This window comes from Gigantopelta aegis, chromosome 15, assembly GCF_016097555.1.
Source record: "Gigantopelta aegis isolate Gae_Host chromosome 15, Gae_host_genome, whole genome shotgun sequence".
Taxonomy (NCBI): domain Eukaryota; kingdom Metazoa; phylum Mollusca; class Gastropoda; order Neomphalida; family Peltospiridae; genus Gigantopelta; species Gigantopelta aegis.
The window spans coordinates 43,398,337-43,423,020 of NC_054713.1; the positions used below are offsets into that span (position 1 = coordinate 43,398,337).

The 24,684-nt window shown below is 39.4% G+C and overlaps 1 protein-coding gene across 5 annotated transcripts in view; it reads left to right on the forward strand.

Moving 5' to 3' along the window:
• The window catches only part of LOC121390751 (endothelin-converting enzyme homolog), a 117,898-nt gene that overhangs the window by 79,479 nt on the left and 13,735 nt on the right, over positions 1 to 24,684 (forward strand). For 4 of the 5 annotated variants that reach the window (XM_041522657.1, XM_041522654.1, XM_041522655.1 and 1 more), the window contains exons 5-11: positions 588 to 656; positions 10,954 to 11,073; positions 11,741 to 11,827; positions 16,043 to 16,191; positions 18,696 to 18,799; positions 20,640 to 20,800; positions 22,852 to 22,950. In XM_041522657.1, the coding sequence (XP_041378591.1) occupies positions 588 to 656; positions 10,954 to 11,073; positions 11,741 to 11,827; positions 16,043 to 16,191; positions 18,696 to 18,799; positions 20,640 to 20,800; positions 22,852 to 22,950 (789 nt within the window). The remainder of the gene's footprint in view (positions 1 to 587; positions 657 to 10,953; positions 11,074 to 11,740; positions 11,828 to 16,042; positions 16,192 to 18,695; positions 18,800 to 20,639; positions 20,801 to 22,851; positions 22,951 to 24,684) is intronic. The other variant, XM_041522658.1, reaches the window with a different exon arrangement.

The window sequence follows — 24,684 nt, forward strand, 5'->3', positions numbered from 1 at the left end:
CTTAGACCAACCACACATCAAGCGAGCGCTTTACCACTGGGCTACACCCCACCCCTCTGTATACATAAGATGCATAAACTGAAGTTTTATTCAAGAATGCTCAGAATTACAATTACTATTTTAGCCAACTTCTGACTTGAAATTAGCGTCCAAAACACTCAAATTTCTGATGTATAAGCTCATAACAAAAAAAAAGCTACCTGAGTGATCTTCATAACACTTAATTGTTTGAGAGTGATTTTATTTCCGCACTGTCACAAGCATGTTTCTATAGTAATGACAGTGTAATGAAAACATGTGTGCGATAACACTGTTATATCACATGTGCTTGTGTAGTAATCACTGTGAAAATAAAGCAATTGTTTGTCCTACAGGAAAAACTTCTTTTTTTCATACTATGAAATTTAATACTAGTTACTTATTTCTGAGCCGATTGTTTTCTAAATTGCACACACAAATAGTATATTTTTGTTATTTCTAAAATACTTTTACTTGTCTTCTTACAACAAACTAACTTGAAATTATTTACAAAAAACATTTTTATAGGAGGATGGGATGGACTATAGAATATATATTTTGTTTTTCAGGCTGACCAAAGTGGCCTTGGACTTCCAGAAAGAGACTACTATCTAAACAAATCCATTACAGATGACAAGGTAAGACAAATTCAACACATTTCTCTTTAAATAATATTCATGTAAGATTATTCTTTCTCTTTTTCTAATAATATATTTTTTGAATGTATTTACTCATTGTATCCCTTGAATTCTTCATTCTGTTGCCTATATATGTATGTAACCATAGGTATGTGTGATATCATTTTATTGGGAAGTTGCCTTGAAATTGTTTAAGGTACTTGCTTCACTTTCTGCATTACCACTATATTTAACATAAATAATGTATTTGTTAGAAAAATCACGTGCTACCTGTAATTAATCCACCTCAAGCACTACCATGGTTAGATGTATCATGTGTTACCTGTAATTAATCCACCTCCAGCACTACCATGGTTAGATGTATCATGCACTACCTGTAGTTAATCCACCTCAAACGCTACCATGGTTAGATGTATCATGTGTTACCTGTAATTAATCCACCTCAAGCACTACCATGGTTAGATGTATCATGTGTTACCTGTAATTAATCCACCTCCAGCACTACCATGGTTAGATGTATCATGTACTACCTGTAATTAATCCACCTCAAGCACTACCATGGTTAGATGTATCATGTGCTACCTGTAATTAATCCACCTCAAACGCTACCATGGTTAGATGTATCATGTGTTACCTGTAATTAATCCACCTCAAACACTACCATGGTTAGATGTATCACGGGCTACCTGTAATTAATCCACCTCAAACACTACCATGGTTAGATGTATCACGGGCTACCTGTAATTAATCCACCTCAAACACTACCATGGTTAGATGTATCACGGGCTACCTGTAATTAATCCACCTCAAGCACTACCATGGTTAGATGTATCACGGGCTACCTGTAATTAATCCACCTCAAGCACTACCATGGTTAGATGTATCACGGGCTACCTGTAATTAATCCACCTCAAGCACTACCATGGTTAGATGTATCATGTGTTACCTGTAATTAATCCACCTCAAGGACTACCATGGTTAGATGTATCATGTGCTACCTGTAATTAATCCACCTCCAACACTACCATGGTTAGATGTATTAGGTGCTACCTGTAATTAATCCACCTCCAACACTACCATGGTTAGATGTATCATGTGCTACCTGTAATTAATCCACCTCAAACACTACCATGGTTAGATGTATCATATGTTACCTGTAATTAATCCACCTCAAACACTACCATGATTAGATGTATCATGTGTTACCTGTAATTAATCCACCTCAAGCACTACCATGGTTAGATGTATCATGTACTACCTGTAATTAATCCACCTCAAGCACTACCATGGTTAGATGTATCATGCACTACCTGTAATTAATCCACCTCAAGCACTACCATGGTTAGATGTATCACGTACTACCTGTAATTAATCCACCTCCAGCACTACCATGGTTAGATGTATCACGTGTTACCTGTAATTAATCCACCTCAAACACTACCATGGTTAGATGTATCACGTGTTACCTGTAATTAATCCACCTCAAGCACTACCATGGTTAGATGTATCACGTGTTACCTGTAATTAATCCACCTCAAGCACTACCATGGTTAGATGTATCACGGGCTACCTGTAATTAATCCACCTCAAGCACTACCATGGTTAGATGTATCATGTGCTACCTGTAATTTATCCACCTCAAACACTACCATGGTTAGATGTATCATGCACTACCTGTAATTAATCCACCTCAAACACTACCATGGTTAGATGTATCATGCACTACCTGTAATTAATCCACCTCAAACACTACCATGGTTAGATGTATCATGGGCTACCTGTAATTAATCCACCTCAAACACTACCATGGTTAGATGTATCATGTGCTACCTGTAATTAATCCACCTCAAGCACTACCATGGTTAGATGTATCATGTCTTACCTGTAATTAATCCACCTCAAACACTACCATGGTTAGATGTATCATGGGCTACCTGTAATTAATCCACCTCAAGCACTACCATGGTTAGATGTATCACGTGTTACCTGTAATTAATCCACCTCAAACACTACCATGGTTAGATGTATCATGTACTACCTGTAATTAATCCACCTCAAACACTACCATGGTTAGATGTATCATGTGTTACCTGTAATTAATCCACCTCAAACACTACCATGGTTAGATGTATCATGTACTACCTGTAATTAATCCACCTCAAACACTACCATGGTTAGATGTATCATGTACTACCTGTAATTAATCCACCTCCAGCACTACCATGGTTAGATGTATCATGGGCTACCTGTAATTAATCCACCTCCAGCACTACCATGGTTAGATGTATCATGGGCTACCTGTAATTAATCCACCTCAAACACTACCATGGTTAGATGTATCACGTGTTACCTGTAATTAATCCACCTCAAGCACTACCATGGTTAGATGTATCATGCACTACCTGTAATTAATCCACCTCAAACACTACCATGGTTAGATGTATCATGCACTACCTGTAATTAATCCACCTCAAACACTACCATGGTTAGATGTATCATGGGCTACCTGTAATTAATCCACCTCAAGCACTACCATGGTTAGATGTATCATGCACTACCTGTAATTAATCCACCTCAAGAACTACCATGGTTAGATGTATCATGCACTACCTGTAATTAATCCACCTCAAACACTACCATGGTTAGATGTATCATGCACTACCTGTAATTAATCCACCTCAAACACTACCATGGTTAGATGTATCATGGGCTACCTGTAATTAATCCACCTCAAGCACTACCATGGTTAGATGTATCATGCACTACCTGTAATTAATCCACCTCAAGAACTACCATGGTTAGATGTATCATGCACTACCTGTAATTAATCCACCTCAAACACTACCATGGTTAGATGTATCATGCACTACCTGTAATTAATCCACCTCAAACACTACCATGGTTAGATGTATCATGCGCTACCTGTAATTAATCCACCTCAAGCACTACCATGGTTAGATGTATCATGGGCTACCTGTAATTAATCCACCTCAAGCACTACCATGGTTAGATGTATCATGGGCTACCTGTAATTAATCCACCTCAAGCACTACCATGGGTAGATGTATCATGGGCTACCTGTAATTAATCCACCTCAAGCACTACCATGGTTAGATGTATCATGGGCCACCTGTAATTAATCCACCTCAAACACTACCATGGTTAGATGTATCATGTGTTACCTGTAATTAATCCACCTCAAGCACTACCATGGTTAGATGTATCATGTACTACCTGTAATTAATCCACCTCAAGCACTACCATGGTTAGATGTATCATGCACTACCTGTAATTAATCCACCTCAAGCACTACCATGGTTAGATGTATCACGTACTACCTGTAATTAATCCACCTCCAGCACTACCATGGTTAGATGTATCACGTGTTACCTGTAATTAATCCACCTCAAACACTACCATGGTTAGATGTATCACGTGTTACCTGTAATTAATCCACCTCAAGCACTACCATGGTTAGATGTATCACGTGTTACCTGTAATTAATCCACCTCAAGCACTACCATGGTTAGATGTATCACGGGCTACCTGTAATTAATCCACCTCAAGCACTACCATGGTTAGATGTATCATGTGCTACCTGTAATTTATCCACCTCAAACACTACCATGGTTAGATGTATCATGTGCTACCTGTAATTAATCCACCTCAAACACTACCATGGTTAGATGTATCACGTGCTACCTGTAATTAATCCACCTCAAGCACTACCATGGTTAGATGTATCATGTGTTACCTGTAATTAATCCGCCTCAAGCACTACCATGGTTAGATGTATCATGTACTACCTGTAATTAATCCGCCTCAAACACTACCATGGTTAGATGTATCATGTACTACCTGTAATTAATCCACCTCAAACACTACCATGGTTAGATGTATCATGCACTACCTGTAATTAATCCACCTCAAGAACTACCATGGTTAGATGTATCATGCACTACCTGTAATTAATTCACCTCAAACACTACCATGGTTAGATGTATCATGGGCTACCTGTAATTAATCCACCTCAAGCACTACCATGGTTAGATGTATCATGGGCTACCTGTAATTAATCCACCTCAAACACTACCATGGTTAGATGTATCATGCACTACCTGTAATTAATCCACCTCAAACACTACCATGGTTAGATGTATCATGCGCTACCTGTAATTAATCCACCTCAAACACTACCATGGTTAGATGTATCATGCGCTACCTGTAATTAATCCACCTCAAACACTACCATGGTTAGATGTATCACGGGCTACCTGTAATTAATCCACCTCAAGCACTACCATGGTTAGATGTATCACGTGCTACCTGTAATTAATCCACCTCAAGCACTACCATGGTTAGATGTATCATGTCTTACCTGTAATTAATCCACCTCAAACACTACCATGGTTAGATGTATCATGGGCTACCTGTAATTAATCCACCTCAAACACTACCATGGTTAGATGTATCATGCACTACCTGTAATTAATCCACCTCAAACACTACCATGGTTAGATGTATCATGCACTACCTGTAATTAATCCACCTCAAACACTACCATGGTTAGATGTATCATGCACTACCTGTAATTAATCCACCTCAAACACTACCATGGTTAGATGTATCATGGGCTACCTGTAATTAATCCACCTCAAACACTACCATGGTTAGATGTATCATGTGCTACCTGTAATTAATCCACCTCAAGCACTACCATGGTTAGATGTATCATGTCTTACCTGTAATTAATCCACCTCAAACACTACCATGGTTAGATGTATCATGGGCTACCTGTAATTAATCCACCTCAAGCACTACCATGGTTAGATGTATCACGTGTTACCTGTAATTAATCCACCTCAAACACTACCATGGTTAGATGTATCACGTACTACCTGTAATTAATCCACCTCAAACACTACCATGGTTAGATGTATCATGTACTACCTGTAATTAATCCACCTCAAACACTACCATGGTTAGATGTATCATGTACTACCTGTAATTAATCCACCTCAAACACTACCATGGTTAGATGTATCATGTACTACCTGTAATTAATCCACCTCCAGCACTACCATGGTTAGATGTATCATGGGCTACCTGTAATTAATCCTCCACCTCCAGCACTACCATGGTTAGATGTATCATGGGCTACCTGTAATTAATCCACCTCAAACACTACCATGGTTAGATGTATCACGTGTTACCTGTAATTAATCCACCTCAAGCACTACCATGGTTAGATGTATCATGCACTACCTGTAATTAATCCACCTCAAACACTACCATGGTTAGATGTATCATGCACTACCTGTAATTAATCCACCTCAAACACTACCATGGTTAGATGTATCATGGGCTACCTGTAATTAATCCACCTCAAGCACTACCATGGTTAGATGTATCATGCACTACCTGTAATTAATCCACCTCAAGAACTACCATGGTTAGATGTATCATGCACTACCTGTAATTAATCCACCTCAAACACTACCATGGTTAGATGTATCATGCACTACCTGTAATTAATCCACCTCAAACACTACCATGGTTAGATGTATCATGGGCTACCTGTAATTAATCCACCTCAAGCACTACCATGGTTAGATGTATCATGCACTACCTGTAATTAATCCACCTCAAGAACTACCATGGTTAGATGTATCATGCACTACCTGTAATTAATCCACCTCAAACACTACCATGGTTAGATGTATCATGCACTACCTGTAATTAATCCACCTCAAACACTACCATGGTTAGATGTATCATGCACTACCTGTAATTAATCCACCTCAAGCACTACCATGGTTAGATGTATCATGGGCTACCTGTAATTAATCCACCTCAAGCACTACCATGGTTAGATGTATCATGGGCTACCTGTAATTAATCCACCTCAAGCACTACCATGGTTAGATGTATCATGGGCTACCTGTAATTAATCCACCTCAAGCACTACCATGGTTAGATGTATCATGGGCTACCTGTAATTAATCCACCTCAAACACTACCATGGTTAGATGTATCATGTGTTACCTGTAATTAATCCACCTCAAACACTACCATGGTTAGATGTATCATGTGCTACCTGTAATTAATCCACCTCAAACACTACCATGGTTAGATGTATCATGTGTTACCTGTAATTAATCCACCTCAAGCACTACCATGGTTAGATGTATCACGTGTTACCTGTAATTAATCCACCTCAAGCACTACCATGGTTAGATGTATCACGTGTTACCTGTAATTAATCCACCTCAAACACTACCATGGTTAGATGTATCATGCACTACCTGTAATTAATCCACCTCAAGCACTACCATGGTTAGATGTATCACGTGTTACCTGTAATTAATCCACCTCAAGCACTACCATGGTTAGATGTATCACGTACTACCTGTAATTAATCCACCTCAAGCACTACCATGGTTAGATGTATCACGTACTACCTGTAATTAATCCACCTCAAGCACTACCATGGTTAGATGTATCACGTACTACCTGTAATTAATCCACCTCCAGCACTACCATGGTTAGATGTATCACGTGTTACCTGTAATTATTCCACCTCAAGCACTACCATGGTTAGATGTATCACGTGCTACCTGTAATTAATCCACCTCAAGCACTACCATGGTTAGATGTATCACGTGCTACCTGTAATTAATCCACCTCAAGCACTACCATGGTTAGATGTATCACGTGTTACCTGTAATTAATCCACATCAAGCACTACCATGGTTAGATGTATCACGTGTTACCTGTAATTAATCCACCTCAAGCACTACCATGTTTAGATGTATCACGTGTTACCTGTAATTAATCCACCTCAAGCACTACCATGTTTAGATGTATCATGGGCTACCTGTAATTAATCCACCTCAAGCACTACCATGTTTAGATGTATCACGTGTTACCTGTAATTAATCCACCTCAAACACTACCATGGTTAGATGTATCATGTGTTACCTGTAATTAATCCACCTCAAGCACTACCATGGTTAGATGTATCACGGGCTACCTGTAATTAATCCACCTCAAACACTACCATGGTTAGATGTATCACGTGTTACCTGTAATTAATCCACCTCAAGCACTACCATGTTTAGATGTATCACGTGTTACCTGTAATTAATCCACCTCAAGCACTACCATGTTTAGATGTATCATGGGCTACCTGTAATTAATCCACCTCAAGCACTACCATGTTTAGATGTATCACGTGTTACCTGTAATTAATCCACCTCAAGCACTACCATGTTTAGATGTATCACGTGTTACCTGTAATTAATCCACCTCAAACACTACCATGGTTAGATGTATCATGTGTTACCTGTAATTAATCCACCTCAAGCACTACCATGGTTATGATGGGCTACCTGTAATTAATCCACCTCAAGCACTACCATGGTTAGATGTATCACGTGCTACCTGTAATTAATCCACCTGAAGCACTACCATGGTTAGATGTATCACGGGCTACCTGTAATTAATCCACCTCAAGCACTACCATGGTTAGATGGATCACGGGCTGCCTGTAATTAATCCACCTCAAGCACTACCATGGTTAGATGTATCACGTACTACCTGTAATTAATCCACCTCCAGCACTACCATGGTTAGATGTATCACGTACTACCTGTAATTAATCCACCTCCAGCACTACCATGGTTAGATGTATCACGTACTACCTGTAATTAATCCACCTCAAACACTACCATGGTTAGATGTATCACGTGTTACCTGTAATTAATCCACCTCAAGCACTACCATGGTTAGATGTATCACGTGCTACCCGTAATTAATCCACCTCAAGCACTACCATGGTTAGATGTATCACGGGCTACCTGTAATTAATCCACCTCAAACACTACCATGGTTAGATGTATCACGTGTTACCTGTAATTAATCCACCTCAAGCACTACCATGGTTAGATGTATCACGTGTTACCTGTAATTAATCCACCTCAAGCACTACCATGGTTAGATGTATCATGGGCTACCTGTAATTAATCAACCTCAAACACTACCATGGTTAGATGTATCATGTCTTACCTGTAATTAATCCACCTCAAGCACTACCATGGTTAGATGTATCATGTGCTACCTGTAATTTATCCACCTCAAACACTACCATGGTTAGATGTATGATGGGCTACCTGTAATTAATCCACCTCAAGCACTACCATGGTTAGATGTATCACGTGCTACCTGTAATTAATCCACCTCAAGCACTACCATGGTTAGATGTATCACGTGTTACCTGTAATTAATCCACCTCAAGCACTACCATGGTTAGATGTATCACGTGCTACCTGTAATTAATCCACCTCAAGCACTACCATGGTTAGATGTATCACGGGCTACCTGTAATTAATCCACCTCAAACACTAGCATGGTTAGATGTATCACGTACTACCTGTAATTAATCCACCTCAAGCACTACCATGGTTAGATGTATCATGTGTTACCTGTAATTAATCCACCTCAAGCACTACCATGGTTAGATGTATCACGTGTTACCTGTAATTAATCCACCTCAAGCACTACCATGGTTAGATGTATCATGGGCTACCTGTAATTAATCTACCTCCAGCACTACCATGGTTAGATGTATCATGGGCTACCTGTAATTAATCCACCTCAAAGACTACCATGGTTAGATGTATCATGTGTTACCTGTAATTAATCCACCTCAAGCACTACCATGGTTAGATGTATCATGTGCTACCTGTAATTTATCCACCTCAAACACTACCATGGTTAGATGTATGATGGGCTACCTGTAATTAATCCACCTCCAGCACTACCATGGTTAGATGTATCATGGGCTACCTGTAATTAATCCACCTCAAGCACTACCATGGTTAGATGTATCATGGGCTACCTGTAATTAATCCACCTCAAGCAATTTTTTTAAAATAAAATAAAATAATACAATGTAAGCTCATTAATAAAAAAATGTTTTAGATGGATTTGCCTTTAAAATGTGCTGCCATTGCCCTTAAACTTGTTCAGTTTCATAGCCAGGGTTTGGGATGGATGGGATGGGAACTTGTTTAACGTGCCCATATCCATTAAGGTTCAGGCACGCCCACCACGGGTTTGGCTTCTGGCATCGCCAGTGACCAACCTCTGGGCGGGGTCAGGGGTTGTATCCCCAGACCCACCATCTCCCTATATATAACCCTAATCTCATATACTTAAGTACGCAAGTACTCTACGACTCCAACATTACTTCCACAAAACCTACTTAATGATCAACATGAGACAGGCTTATACCTTCACTGTGTACATCTCTGCTACATATTTATGCCGTGATTAAAGTCAAACAGGAAAGTCTCACATTGATCAATACTGAAATAGCGTTGATTTCTCTATCTTCATTATTCACGGTAGCCATCTTTAATTGCCTGCAGGCTTCCGCCTCTGTGATGGGGAAACAATCCATTTGTTTGTGAAAAGAGCGAAATCAGCATCAATCAATGCGAGATTTGTTAGTTTAACCTGGTCGCCGTGATTTTGCAAATGGTGCTGCAGATGTTTCTGTCTGATCCTTTGTCGCACCAACATTAACACTGAGATATTGGCTTCAGAAAGTGGGACAGGGGGGTGGGGGGTACACTGCCCTTGGCTTGCCTTCTGAACAATACAGTAAATTAATATTAGTATTAATAATGTATAAGAAATCATTAAAAGAGAGAACATTTTGTTCAGTATCGCTGTCGCGATTCGCTACGCAAGTTACAGAGATTGCTACACAGTTTTAAAACATTAAAAAGAATGTCTATAACTGTACTCAGACCTAAATGACTGTAAAACATTGTCTATAACTGTACTCAGACCTACATGACTGTAAAAAATGTCTATAACTGTACTCAGACCTACATGACTGTAAAAAAATGTCTATAACTGTACTCAGACCTACATGACTGTAAAACATTGTCTATAACTGTACTCAGACCTACATGACTGTAACAAAATGTCTATAACTGTACTCAGACCTACATGACTGTAACAAAATGTTCTATAACTGTACTCAGACCTACATGACTGTAAAAAAATGTCTATAACTGTACTCAGACCTACATGACTGTAAAAAAATGTCTATAACTGTACTCAGACCTACATGACTGTAACAAAATGTCTATAACTGTACTCAGACCTACATGACTGTAACAAAATTTCTATATCTGTACTCAGACCTACATGACTGTACAAATATGTCTATAACTGTTCTGTAATTTTGGAACTCAGAATTGTGTTCTGTATTTGTATGTTTCAGGTGCTGTCAGCGTATCTCGAGTATATGACGACCATCAGCGTTCTGTTGGGAGCCCCAGACAAGGAGATTGCAAGAGAGGAGATGACACAAGTCATTGAATTTGAAACATTGCTCGCAAATGTAAATATTTCACAGGCCTATAGAAACAATAAATTCAGTCTCTAGTGGGAAACAGAACAAACTGTTAATCATCTTTGCCCGAATGGGAAGATTTCGTCTAACACTTACAATCTCTACAATTAAAAAATGTCCACGGTAAAAAAAAAAACATGCCTTGAAAAACATTTATAATAGTCCACAGAAAAAAAACAGTGCCCTGGAGAATGAAAAACGCCACGGCATTGCCAATTGCTGTGGGCAATTGCAAGGGTTGACATAAGACAAATCCAGCCACACATGCATGTGAACCAACCCCATTAAAAAATGTTCTAATGTGTCCTTTTATTTATTTGTTTTATGGCCAGTCTTATAGCCAGTCTGTTTTTAACTTCATTTCATTTGTGTTTTATTTCCCCTGAGGAAGTTTAAACTTTTTAAATGTAATGTTGGGATTTTAAGATGATTTTTAAGACAATTTTAATACAATGAAACCCCTCAAAACCAGACCCTCTCAAAACCTGACGTTTTTAAATATCTGTACATAAGAGAACCTCTCTAAACTGAGTACCTCTTAAAACAGGACATCTTACTTGGTCCCGAGGTTGTCCGGTTTAGGGAGGTTTCACTGTATATATTTAGTACCATTTATTTTCTTTTTTATAATTTATTTTTTGTTTTCCTGTTATAGATAACAATTCCTGCCCAGGATCGTCGTGATGAAGAAAAGTTATACCACAAGATAACAATCCAAGATATGCAGTCGAGATTTCCATTCGTAAGTAGCCAAGATAAATAATAGATCTTCATTACAAACAAAATGAAGGGTTTTTTGTAGCTCAATTTATCAGCTAAGTTTGTTTTGGAAAAACTTCTTTTTATTTATTTCAACTTATTTTCATGCTTATATCCAATTAAGGTTCAAGCATGCTGTCCTGGGCACGCACCTCAGCTATCTGGGCTGTCTGTTCAGAACAGTGGATTAGTTGTTAGTGGTTAGTGTGAGAGAAGAGAGTGTTATAGTGGTCTTACACCTACCCACTGAGTCGTTAAAACTTGCTCTGGGTAGGAGCTAGTACCGGGCTGCGAACCCTGTACCTACGACACCATCGAGGCCAGTGGAAAAACTTGTTTGGGCTTTCCACTATGAAAAAAAGACAATTGTTGTTTCCCCTTTATGGAGTCAAAATGTGAGATATAGGCATCACTTTTCCGTCGATGGTTCGTTTGTTTGTTTTGTTTAACGATACCATCGGCTAATAGATGTCAAACATTTGGTAATTCTGACTCGTAGTCATTAGAGGAAACCTGCTACATTTTTCCTAATGCAGCAAGGGATCTTTTGTATGCACTTTTCCACAGACAGGAAAGCACATACCACAGACAGTTGTGCTGCACTGTTTGGAACAAGAAAAAAAACAATCAGCTGAATGGATCCACCAAGGTGGTTCGGTCCTGTGACGCAAGCACCTCAAGCGAGCACTCAACTGACTGAGCTAAATCCCGGCCCTTTTCCATCAATGGCGTCAACTTTTGCGTCAAAGTTTAACATTAAAGTTTGGTGTTTAGATTTCTCACAAACTACAGTTCCTGTACATGTAGGTCAATGAAGCTTGGTTTATAGTTGTATCTATGGGTGTTCATCACAATGTAACTATTCTGTGGTTGGCGAGATACTTTATTCTGCAGAATTCTTGTTTTATATTTTAGCTTAAAATATTATCTCATTTACACAGTTTATTTATTTCAACTTATTTTCGTCCTTATATCCAATTAAGGTTCAAGCACGCTGTCCTGGGCACACACCTCAGCTATCTGGGCTGTCTGTCCAGGACAGTGGGTTAGTTGTTAGTTGGTTAGTGAGAGAGTAGAGAGTGTAGTGGCCTTACACCTACCCATTGAGTCCTTAAGAACTCACTCTAGGTTAGAGCCGGTACCGGGCTGCGAACCCTGTACCTACCAGCCTGTAGTCCGATGGCTTAACCACTGTGCCACCGAGGCTGGTTTTATACAGTTAAAAAAATTGCTGTTAATCCTCACTACATGCATTTCCAACATCACCACAAACACATTTCTATGAAGTATTCCCTTTGCTGCTTATAGACTGACTGTAAAATCCCATTAATTATGTCCATGTATTTAATTACTTGTACTTAATGGAAATAGATAAAAATTGCTAATATTTCATTACCTTGAGGTTGACTTCCTAGAGAAATACGTATGAAATATTGCAGATTTAATTGCATGGAGGCTGATACAGAAATAAGAAACCAGGTGTATTTAATTACTCAGGGTTGTTATGGATCTCGTCAAGAAATATGAATGAGATATATATTTAATTATGTGGCAGTATCAGAGTATCTGGCCATTCCAGAATGTAACATCGGTTAGTAATTTAAACAGAGACACCGGATGTAGCTCAGTCAGTTGTATCAGAGTTTATTATCCATATTGTTCAACCTAACCAAGTTAATAATAATCGTATGAAGCACACGTGTAATAACAAGTGTAATAACAAGTGTAATAACAAGTGCAATGACGTAATTTTGGGAAGCGACATCATAACATGACATTGCTTCTCCAGTCCTAGCTCAGACTGTGCATTTGAAATATGATGTAATTTCATCGTCTCCTTCTAGTTGTGGCAGAAACATTTTGAGTTGGATCTTGTTATATATTCATAAAGAAAACAACAATAATAATATGGATAATAAAGAAATTATTACACTCACGTGTGAATCGTACTGATTTTACGAAACTGCTGTCAGGATTCATGTATTACCTTCACTCTCGCTTGGGCAATACAAAAATCCTGACACATGTATCTTAAAACCAGTACGACTCACAAGCTTGTATAATAATGTCTATATCTGGCCATTCTAGAATGTAACATTGGTTAGTAATTTAAACAGAGACACAGGATGTAGCTCAGTAGGTTGAGTGCTCGTTTGAGGTGCTTGCGTTACAGAATCGAACCACCTCGGTGGATCCATTCAACTGATTGGGGTTTTTCTTTTTCCAAACAGCTAATGTACCACAACTGGTTAAAGGTTGTGGTATGTGTTTTCCTGTTTGTGGGATGGTCCATATAAAATATCTCTTGCTTCTAATGGAAAAATGTAGTGGGTTTCCTTTCTAAGATTGTCAAAATCATCACATATTTGACATCCAATAGCCAATGATTACTAAATGAATGTGCTCTAGTGGTGTCGTTAAACAAAACAAACTTTAACTCTTATTAATGTACAAACTTAGCTTCAAGTTTAATCAAATTCATTTTTCCATTGTCAACAAATTTGTATTGCAACAACTGCTTAAAATACTGAAATACCAAAACGAAAGTTTAAATTCATATAAATTGGTTGATTTATTTCATATTTTTCCTTCAGATAAATTGGCTGAAATATTTAAATATTATATTCTTTTATCCTGCAGCCAGTACTTCTAATGGACGATTACTGTATGATAACTGACTAAAACAAAGTCATAAACGTATACTAGCAGATATGACTTTTGACGTCACTCATATGACTTCACAGCATAGAGCTCTACATGTACATTTCAAAATCACTCATTTTACCTCAAGGTCATCGTACAATGTATCTGAAATAACAGAAATTATAGTTTTTTGCACTTAATAGTTATGGTCAGCAGGATAAAAAATAATAACTAGTTAATGACGCAGAATATCGGCTTTATCCTGTATAGAATTTTCCCATTCTTACCTTCACAGGATAAAGCCGATATATTATGTTTACCTTCACAGGATAAAGCCGATATATTATGTTTACCTTCACAGGATAAAGCCGATATATTATGTTTACCTTCACAGGATAAAGCCGATATATTATGTTTACCTTCACAGGATAAAGTCGATATATTATGTTTACCTTCACAGGATAAAGCCGATATATTATGTTTACCTTCACAGGATAAAGCCGATATATTATCTTTACCTTCACAGGATAAAGCCGATATATTATGTTTACCTTCACAGGATAAAGCCAATATATTATGTTTACCTTCACAGGATAAAGCTGATATATTATGTTTACCTTCACAGGATAAAGCAGATATCCTACATTATTAACTATAGGCCTTTTTTCATACTATGAAATTTTTCCACAAGTTATTTATTTGTGAGCTGATTTATTTGTAAACTGTACACAAAAATATTCTCTTTTTCTGTTATTTCCAAAACACTTTTACTTTTCTTCTTACGTGAAACCAAACTGAAATTATTAAAAAAAACATCCAGTTTTATAGAATTGTGAGATGGTCTATAGTTAAATTAAATTGGCTGAGAACGTTGTTTTTGTGTTAAACGTTTCCTCACCTTTTTTTTTCATTAAAATATTTCATCATATTGTATTTTTAATTCAGATAAATATCTTTAAAATGTTTTCCAGGTAAATTGGTTGACATTGATTTCTTTATTCATATAAAGTAGTTGATTTACTTCAACACAGTGTTGTTTTAATTGAAATAAATAGCTTTCATTTAGATGAGGGGTGGGATGTAGCCCAGTGGTCAAGCGCTCGTTTGGTGTGTGGTCATTTTAAGATTGATCCTTGTCAGTGGGCCCATTGGGCTATTTCTCGTTCCAGCCAGTGCACCACGACTGGTATATCAAAGGCTGTGGTATATGCAATCTTGCCTGTGGGATAGTGCATATAAAAGATCCCTTGCTACTAATGGAAAAATATAGCGGGTTTCCTCTCTAAGACGATAGCCGATGATTAATAATCAATGTGCTCTAATGGTGTTGTTAAACAAAACAAACTCATTTAGATGAACTGGTGGAAATATTTCAGCACAATCTTGTTTTTAACTGAGATAAATAAATAAAAATTACTTAGATGAACTGGTGGAAGTATTTCAGCACAATGTTGTTTTTAACTGAGATAAATAAATAAAAATTATTTAGATGAACTGATTAACATATTTCAATACAATGTTGTTTTTAACTGAGATAAGTAATATTTTTATGTAGCTGAACTGGTTGAATTATTTCAACACAATGCTTGGCCTTGTGAAGATTTCGGTGAAGAGTACCGAGTCGGTTGTCGTGTACGCCCCCAAGTATTTGAAAAATCTCAACACCATTCTCGAACAGAGCTTACAAACAGAAAACAAAAAAAGGTAAAGTGTGAGTTAATTGAGGGGTTTTGTGTGTGTGTGTGTGTGTGTGTGTGTGTGTGTGTGTGTGTGTGTGTGTGTGTGTGTGTGTGTGTCTGTGTGTGTGTGTGTGTGTACATGTGTGTGTGTTTGTGTGTGTCTGTGTGTGTATATGTGTGTTTGTGTGTGTATATGTGTGTGTGTGTGTGTGTGTGTGTCTGTGTGTGTGTCTGTGTGTGTGTGTGTTTGTGCGTGTGTGTGTGTTTCAGAGAGAAAAAAAGAGATACAAAAATAGAGGAGAAAGACAGAAGATAGGAATGAGAGAGAATCGGACAGACAAAGTGGGAGGAGAAAGGGAGATACATATTGAGGAAGATAAGGGCAAGAGAAAGGCGAGGAAAGAGAGAGAATCGGACAGACAAAGTGGGAGGAGAAAGGGAGATACATATTGAGGAAGATAAGGGCAAGAGAAAGGCGAGGAAAGAGAGAGAATCGGACAGACAAAGTGGGAGGAGAAAGGGAGATACATATTGAGGAAGATAAGGGCAAGAGAAAGGCGGGGAAAGAGAGAGAATCGGACAGACAAAGTGGGAGGAGAAAGGGAGATACATATTGAGGAAGATAAGGGCAAGAGAAAGGCGAGGAAAGAGAGAGAATCGGACAGACAAAGTGGGAGGAGAAAGGGAGATACATATTGAGGAAGATAAGGGCAAGAGAAAGGCGAGGAAAGAGAGAGAATCGGACAGACAAAGTGGGAGGAGAAAGGGAGATACATATTGAGGAAGATAAGGGCAAGAGAAAGGCGAGGAAAGAGAGAGAATCGGACAGACAAAGTGGGAGGAGAAAGGGAGATACATATTGAGGAAGATAAGGGCAAGAGAAAGGCGAGGAAAGAGAGAGAATCGGACAGACAAAGTGGGAGGAGAAAGGGAGATACATATTGAGGAAGATAAGGGCAAGAGAAAGGCGGGGAAAGAGAGAGAATCGGACAGACAAAGTGGGAGGAGAAAGGGAGATACATATTGAGGAAGATAAGGGCAAGAGAAAGGCGAGGAAAGAGAGAGAATCGGACAGACAAAGTGGGAGGAGAAAGGGAGATACATATTGAGGAAGATAAGGGCAAGAGAAAGGCGAGGAAAGAGAGAGAATCGGACAGACAAAGTGGGAGGAGAAAGGGAGATACATATTGAGGAAGATAAGGGCAAGAGAAAGGCGAGGAAAGAGAGAGAATCGGACAGACAAAGTGGGAGGAGAAAGGGAGATACATATTGAGGAAGATAAGGGCAAGAGAAAGGCGAGGAAAGAGAGAGAATCGGACAGACAAAGTGGGAGGAGAAAGGGAGATACATATTGAGGAAGATAAGGGCAAGAGAAAGGCGGGAAAGAGAGAGAATCGGACAGACAAAGTGGGAGGAGAAAGGGAGATACATATTGAGGAAGATAAGGGCAAGAGAAAGGCGGGGAAAGAGAGAGAATCGGACAGACAAAGTGGGAGGAGAAAGGGAGATACATATTGAGGAAGATAAGGGCAAGAGAAAGGCGGGGAAAGAGAGAGAATCGGACAGACAAAGTGGGAGGAGAAAGGGAGATACATATTGAGGAAGATAAGGGCAAGAGAAAGGCGGGGAAAGAGAGAGAATCGGACAGACAAAGTGGGAGGAGAAAGGGAGATACATATTGAGGAAGATAAGGGCAAGAGAAAGGCGGGGAAAGAGAGAGAATCGGACAGACAAAGTGGGAGGAGAAAGGGAGATACATATTGAGGAAGATAAGGGCAAGAGAAAGGCGAGGAAAGAGAGAGAATCGGACAGACAAAGTGGGAGGAGAAAGGGAGATACATATTGAGGAAGATAAGGGCAAGAGAAAGGCGGGGAAAGAGAGAGAATCGGACAGACAAAGTGGGAGGAGAAAGGGAGATACATATTGAGGAAGATAAGGGCAAGAGAAAGGCGGGGAAAGAGAGAGAATTGGACAGACAAAGTGGAGGAGAAAGGGAGATACATATTGAGGAAGATAAGGGCAAGAGAAAGGCGGGGAAAGAGAGAGATAGGAAGGAGAGAGAATCGCACAGACAAAGTGGGAGGAGAAAGGGAGATACATATTGAGGAAGATAAGGGCAAGAGAAAGGCGGGGAAAGAGAGAGATAGGAAAGAGAGAGAATCGGACAAACAAAGTGGGAGGAGAAAGGGAGATACATATTGAGGAACATAAGGGCAAGAGAAAGGCGGGGAAAGAGAGAGATAGGGAGGGGTTTAGAGAGACACAGAGAGAGAGAGATAAACAGAGGGAGATGGAGGGAAGAGACACAGGGAGAAAGAAAGAGAGAGAGGGAGGGAGGGGAGACAGTTAGTGAGAGAGCGAGGAAGAGGGAGGGAGGGGGAGAGAGAGAGAAATAGAGGCGGACAGATAGAGAGGTTGAGAGTTTTTAAAGTGATTGCTGGCAACTGTAAAGTTTTATGCTATTTTCAGCCTATCAGTGTTTCACTTTCAGTTGACTTGAAATACAGTGGGGTTTTTCTTTGTTTCAGAGTTCTCAACAATTACTTGGTGTGGCATGTTGTGAAGGCGCTGACCCCGTACCTCTCCAAACCTTTCAGACAGGCCAAGAGAACATTTAGAGAGGCAATGACAGGTACATACTCACAGTTATCTCCCTCTACACACTAGCCACAGGCACACAGTATATTAGGGTTATGTAATGGAGAATACATGGTTAACTGTTAACTCACGAGCCCCGTAGGGATGAATGGGTTATTTTCAAGAATCGATAGTTAGCCATGTATTCTCCAACTTCATCCATTATTCATTTTAAAAAATTACATGACTGCTAAATTAACTTCTATGTGGTCTTTTTTAATGAAAATATTGGTTAAAATGGCAAAGAAAATTTACAAAACTAGTAACCCTAAACGGTAGGATCCTTTCGGACCTAACCTGAATGATTCGGTCAAGAAAACCTCAGCAGTGGATAGCTGGCATTATAAGCGTGATGCACGTGCTAATCGTGTAACCTGTGATTTCCGATTTAGTTTCCAACAATCTTCGTTGTGTTCTGCCAGAATACATTAATTACTATCACTAGTATCAGGTTTATGTGGCTTAAGTTACATGTTCATTTGATGATGCAGGTGCTTGGCCCCGTGGGCTAATGCATTGTACTGTTTACAATGTACAAGTTCTGTCGGTAGTGGGTTCAAATTCCTGCTTTTACTAAGGTCAGATTTGCAATGTACTGGAGTTATCTCCTCATACAAACTTCATTTCATTTCAACTTATTTTCATGCTTATATTCAATTAAGGTTCAAGCACACTGTCCTGGGTATCTCAGCTATCTGGGCTGACTGTCCAGGACAGTGGGTTAGTTGTTAGTTGGTTAGTGGTTAGAGAGAGAGAAGAGGGTGTAGTGGTCTTACACCTACCCATTGATCCCTTAAGAACTCACTCTGGGTTGGAGCCAGTACTGATCTGTGAACCCTGTACCTACCAGCCTGTAGTCCGATGGCTAAACCACTGCACCACTGAGGCCGATCATACAAACTAATGACAGGTACACAATATTCTAGAGTTATCTGCTCTTACAAACTAATGACAGATATGCAATGTACTAGAGTTATCTCCTCTTACAAACTAAGGACAGGTACGCACTGCACTTGAGTTATTTCCACTTACAAATTGGTCTGGTGTGAAGAAAAAAAAAGTATGTAATAAAAATACAATTAAGAATGGCGGGATGTAGCACAGTTGTTCAGCACATGACTGAGGTGCGATGGATCCCAGGATCGATCACCCTCGATAGACTCCTTGTTTTTCCCCAACCTAACTAGTGCTCCATCATTGATACATCAAAGACCATGGTAAGTACTGTCATGTCAGAGGGAAAGTGATTATTTAGAGATCAACGGCCATTGTAAGTACTGTCGTGTTAGAGGAAAAGTGATTATTTAAAGATCAGCGGCTGTGGTAAGTACTGTCCTGTCAGAGGGAAAGTGAATATTTAAAAGATCCCTTGCTGCTGTATCGCTAGAAGTAGCTTGTGTGGTAACAGCAGTTTTCTGTATGTTCTCACTTGACCACATGTTGAAATACCCACAGCGCAGTACATCAAATAGCTGTAGTTTATGATGTTCTCTGGCTCTGTATTCATAAATATACTTTCAACATATAATACTAATCTATATTGTTAAAATATTATGTTGGTATCCAGTGGCCGATGTGTATTTTTCACATTTTGAATGAAGAAATCTGGTGTACATTTATTTTGTTTCTATTTGTGACATTGACAGGTGTGTCGGGGAATGAAGAAGTCTGGCATGTGTTTATTTGTTTTCTATTTTTGACATTGACAGGTGTTTCGGGGAATGAAGAAATCTGACGTGTGTTTATTTGTTTTCTATTTTTGACATTGACAGGTGTGTCGGGGTATGAAGAAATCTGGCATGTGTTTATTTGTTTTCTATTTTTGACATTGACAGGTGTGTCTGGGAATGAAGAAATTTGGCGCACATGTATAACAGACACCGATGCGGTACTGGGCTTTGCCTTGGGAGCGATGTTTGTCCGAGAAGCTTTCCACGGGGACAGTAAGGCAAAGGTTAATGAACCACCCAGTGGTACAATGTTAAAACTACTACAGGTGACATGTAGAGAATAAATTGTGTAGCATAGCCAAGCAATTTTTTTTTTTTAAATCTGTGACAATTATATATAAGTAAATTCTCAAAAAAAAAAAAAAAAACCATTTACAGTTGAGTCTTGTTGGCTCGAACCCCGTTGGTGCTCTAGAAAGTGTTCAACCCATCATGTAGTTCGACCCAACCATTCGGTCAATAACGTATAAGTGTAACTCGGGACTTCGTTCTTGGTCCGAGCGTTGCGGTATATTCGACACTTCCGAGTTCAACCCAACGAGATTCTACTGTATTATAATTACAAACACAACTTTTATAGTCTGAAGTCAGCATAAGTTGGTTTCTTAAGGCTTATTTCATCCCTTTTATGTAATTATGATCCATGTTTCGCAATAACAATTTTTAGCATTTATCAAAGGATAACTTTTATTCTTAGTGACATCATTCAATCAGAATAGAGTAAATTGTATGGCAGCAAAACATCTGTAATTACCGTAAATCTTTGAATAAATGCCTAGCTTCTGTTTTTTCATGAAGTTTATTAACCTGACAAAGCTACACTAGCAGAAGTTAGCCTTTACCGAAGTCTGGCTTTTATTCAAGACAGGCCTTTGTTCAAGGATTTATGGCATGTTAAATTGTATTCACTGACAGTAAACAATGTCATTTACAGAGGTAAACAATAATAAGTTTACTCTCAGAGTTACTTGGAAAACAGTTTGTGTATATAGGTAAACATCTATTTCTGGGGTAAATGTAAAGTAGCATGTAAACAGTTGAAAAGAGTAACATGTTTCATCATGTTACTATTGTAAACATTGACAGTTACATGCTTGCGGACATGGTCATGGCTAAACAATGACATTTACAAGTGTGTTCACATATTATTCACTGAGGTAAACATTGACATAAGTAGTAATATTAACATGATTAATTATATATGTCCTCACTGGTTAAACAATATCATGTTTACAGATATGTTCACTTTGGTAAACAATTACCTTTACAGATTAGTTCACTTGTAAACAATATTATTTACAGATGTTTATTTGGTAAACAGTGTTCATAGAAGTAAACAACTTCTTTCTATATTTGTTCAAATATTCATTGGAGTAAACAATAACATGTTTACACACCGATATGTTCATTGTGGTAAACCATGACATTTATTGATATGTCACATGTTCATTGGTATAAACAATAACATGTTTACACACTGATATGTTCATTGTGGTAAACCATGACATTTATTGATATGTCACATTTTCATTGGTGTAAACAATAACATGTTTACACAATCATACATGTATGTTCATTGTGGTAAATCTTGACATTTACTGATGTCACATGTTCATTGGTATAAACAATAACATCATGTTTATACAATCATATGTTCATTGTGGTAACCCTTGACATTTCCTGATATGTTCATTGTCATAAACATTGACATCATATTATAAGGAAAAATAACTATAGAAATGTTCACTGGGGTAGCTGATTATATAATGACTGTGAACATTTCTATAGTTATTTTTCCTTATAATATGATGTCAATGTTTACGACAGTGAACATATCAGGAAATGTCAAGGGTTACCACAATGAACATATGATTGTGTAAACACGATGTTATTGTGACTTAGTAATTGTTTGCTTAATTGTAATACTTAGTAATTGTTCTCCTTTGTCGAATGAGATATATAATCAGTTTAGGTCAGTTAACTGATGAAACAGTAAAACTCTGACTGTCTGTTTAGTAATTGTCGTCCTGTGTGTGTTGTATAGGCCGAGGAGATGATGAGAGAGATGAAATAACTGACTGTGTTAAAACTCTGACTGTCTGTTTAGTAATTGTCGTCCTGTGTGTGTTGTGTAGGCCGAGGAGATGATGAGAGAGATGAAATAACTGACTGTGTTAAAACTCTGACTGTCTGTTTAGTAATTGTCATCCTGTGTGTGTTGTGTAGGCCGAGGAGATGATAAGAGAGATGAAATAACTGACTGTGTTAAAACTCTGACTGTCTGTTTAGTAATTGTCGTCCTGTGTGTGTTGTGTAGGCCGAGGAGATGATACGGGAGGTTAAGACGGCCTTCAAGAAGAACTTGCCAAACCTCAAGTGGATGGATGAAGACACGAGGAAGGCCGCAGTAGACAAGGTTTGTAAGAACTAACTGTGTGTGTGTTTGTTTGTGTTTGTGTGTGTTGTTTGTGTGTGTGTGTCTATTTGTGTGAGCACTAGCTCTCTTCCTCTCTCTCTCTCTCTCTCTCTCTCTCTCTCTCTCTCTCTCTCTCTCTCTCTCTCTCTCTCTCTCTCATTCTCTTTCTCTTTCTCTCTCCCTCCCTCTGTCTATCTTTTCCACTCTTTACCTCTCTGTCTTTCTTTCCCCCTCCATCTTTCTATCTTTCCATCTCCTTCCCTCTCTCTCCCTCCCTTTTTCTCTCCCTCTCTCTCCCTCTCTATCTCTCTCCCTCTGTGTGTGTGTGTGTGTCTCTCCCTCTCTCTCTCTCTGTGTGTGTCTCTCTCCCCTTCCCTCTCTCTCTTCCTCTCTGTCTCTTTCTCTCTCCCTCCCTCTGTCTATCTTTTCCACTCTTTACCTCTCTGTCTTTCTTTCCCCCTCCATCTTTCTATCTTTCCATCTCCTTCCCTCTCTCTCCCTCCCTTTTTCTCTCCCTCTCTCTCCCTCCCTCTCTATCTCTCTCCCTCTGTGTGTGTGTGTGTGTGTCTCTCCCTCTCTCTCTCTCTCTGTGTGTCTCTCTCCCCTTCCCTCTCTCTCTTCCTCTCTGTCTCTGTCTCACTCTCTCTCTCTCTCCCCCTCTCTGTGTCTCTCTCTCTCTCTCTCTCTCTCTCTCTCTCTCTCTCTCTCTCTGTGTGTGTCTCTCTCTCTCTCTCTCTCTCTCCTCTCTCTCTCCATCTCTCTCTATATATCTCCATCTCCCTCCCTCCCCTCCCTCCCCTCCCTCCCTCCCTCCCTCCCTCCCTCCCTCCCTCTCTCTCTCTCTCTCTCTCTCTCTCTCCTCTCTCTCTCTCTCTCTCTCTCTCTCTCTCTCTCTCTCTCTCTCTCTCTCTCTCTCTCTCTCTCTCTCTCTCTCTCTCCATCTCTCTTTCTCTCTCCCATTCTCCCTCTTTTTCGCTAGCTTGTTGGTAAAGTGCTTACTTGAGGTGCTTGGGTCCCTACTAATACCACACCACTGACGTATCAGAGGCTATGGCATTCTTGAGGTGCTTGGGTCCCTACCATTGCCACACCACTGATGTATCAGAGGCTATGGTATTCTTGAGGTGCTTGGGTCCCTACCATTGCCACACCACTGATGTATCAGAGGCTATGGCATTCTTGAGGTGCTTGGGTCCCTACCAATGCCACACCACTGATGTATCAGAGGCTATGGCATTCTTGAGGTGCTTGGGTCCCTACCAATGCCACACCACTGATGTATCAGAGGCTATGGCATTCTTGAGGTGCTTGGGTCCCTACCAATGCCACACCACTGATGTATCAGAGGCTATGGCATTCTTGAGGTGCTTGGGTCCCTACCAATGCCACACCACTGATGTATCAGAGGCTATGGCATTCTTGAGGTGCTTGGGTCCCTACCATTGCCACACCACTGATGTATCAGAGGCTATGGCATTCTTGAGGTGCTTGGGTCCCTACCATTGCCACACCACTGATGTATCAGAGGCTATGGCATTCTTGAGGTGCTTGGGTCCCTACCAATGCCACACCACTGATGTATCAGAGGCTATGGCATTCTTGAGGTGCTTGGGTCCCTACCATTGCCACACCACTGATGTATCAGAGGCTATGGCATTCTTGAGGTGCTTGGGTCCCTACTAATACCACACCACTGATGTATCAGAGGCTATGGCATTCTTGCTACTGATGGAA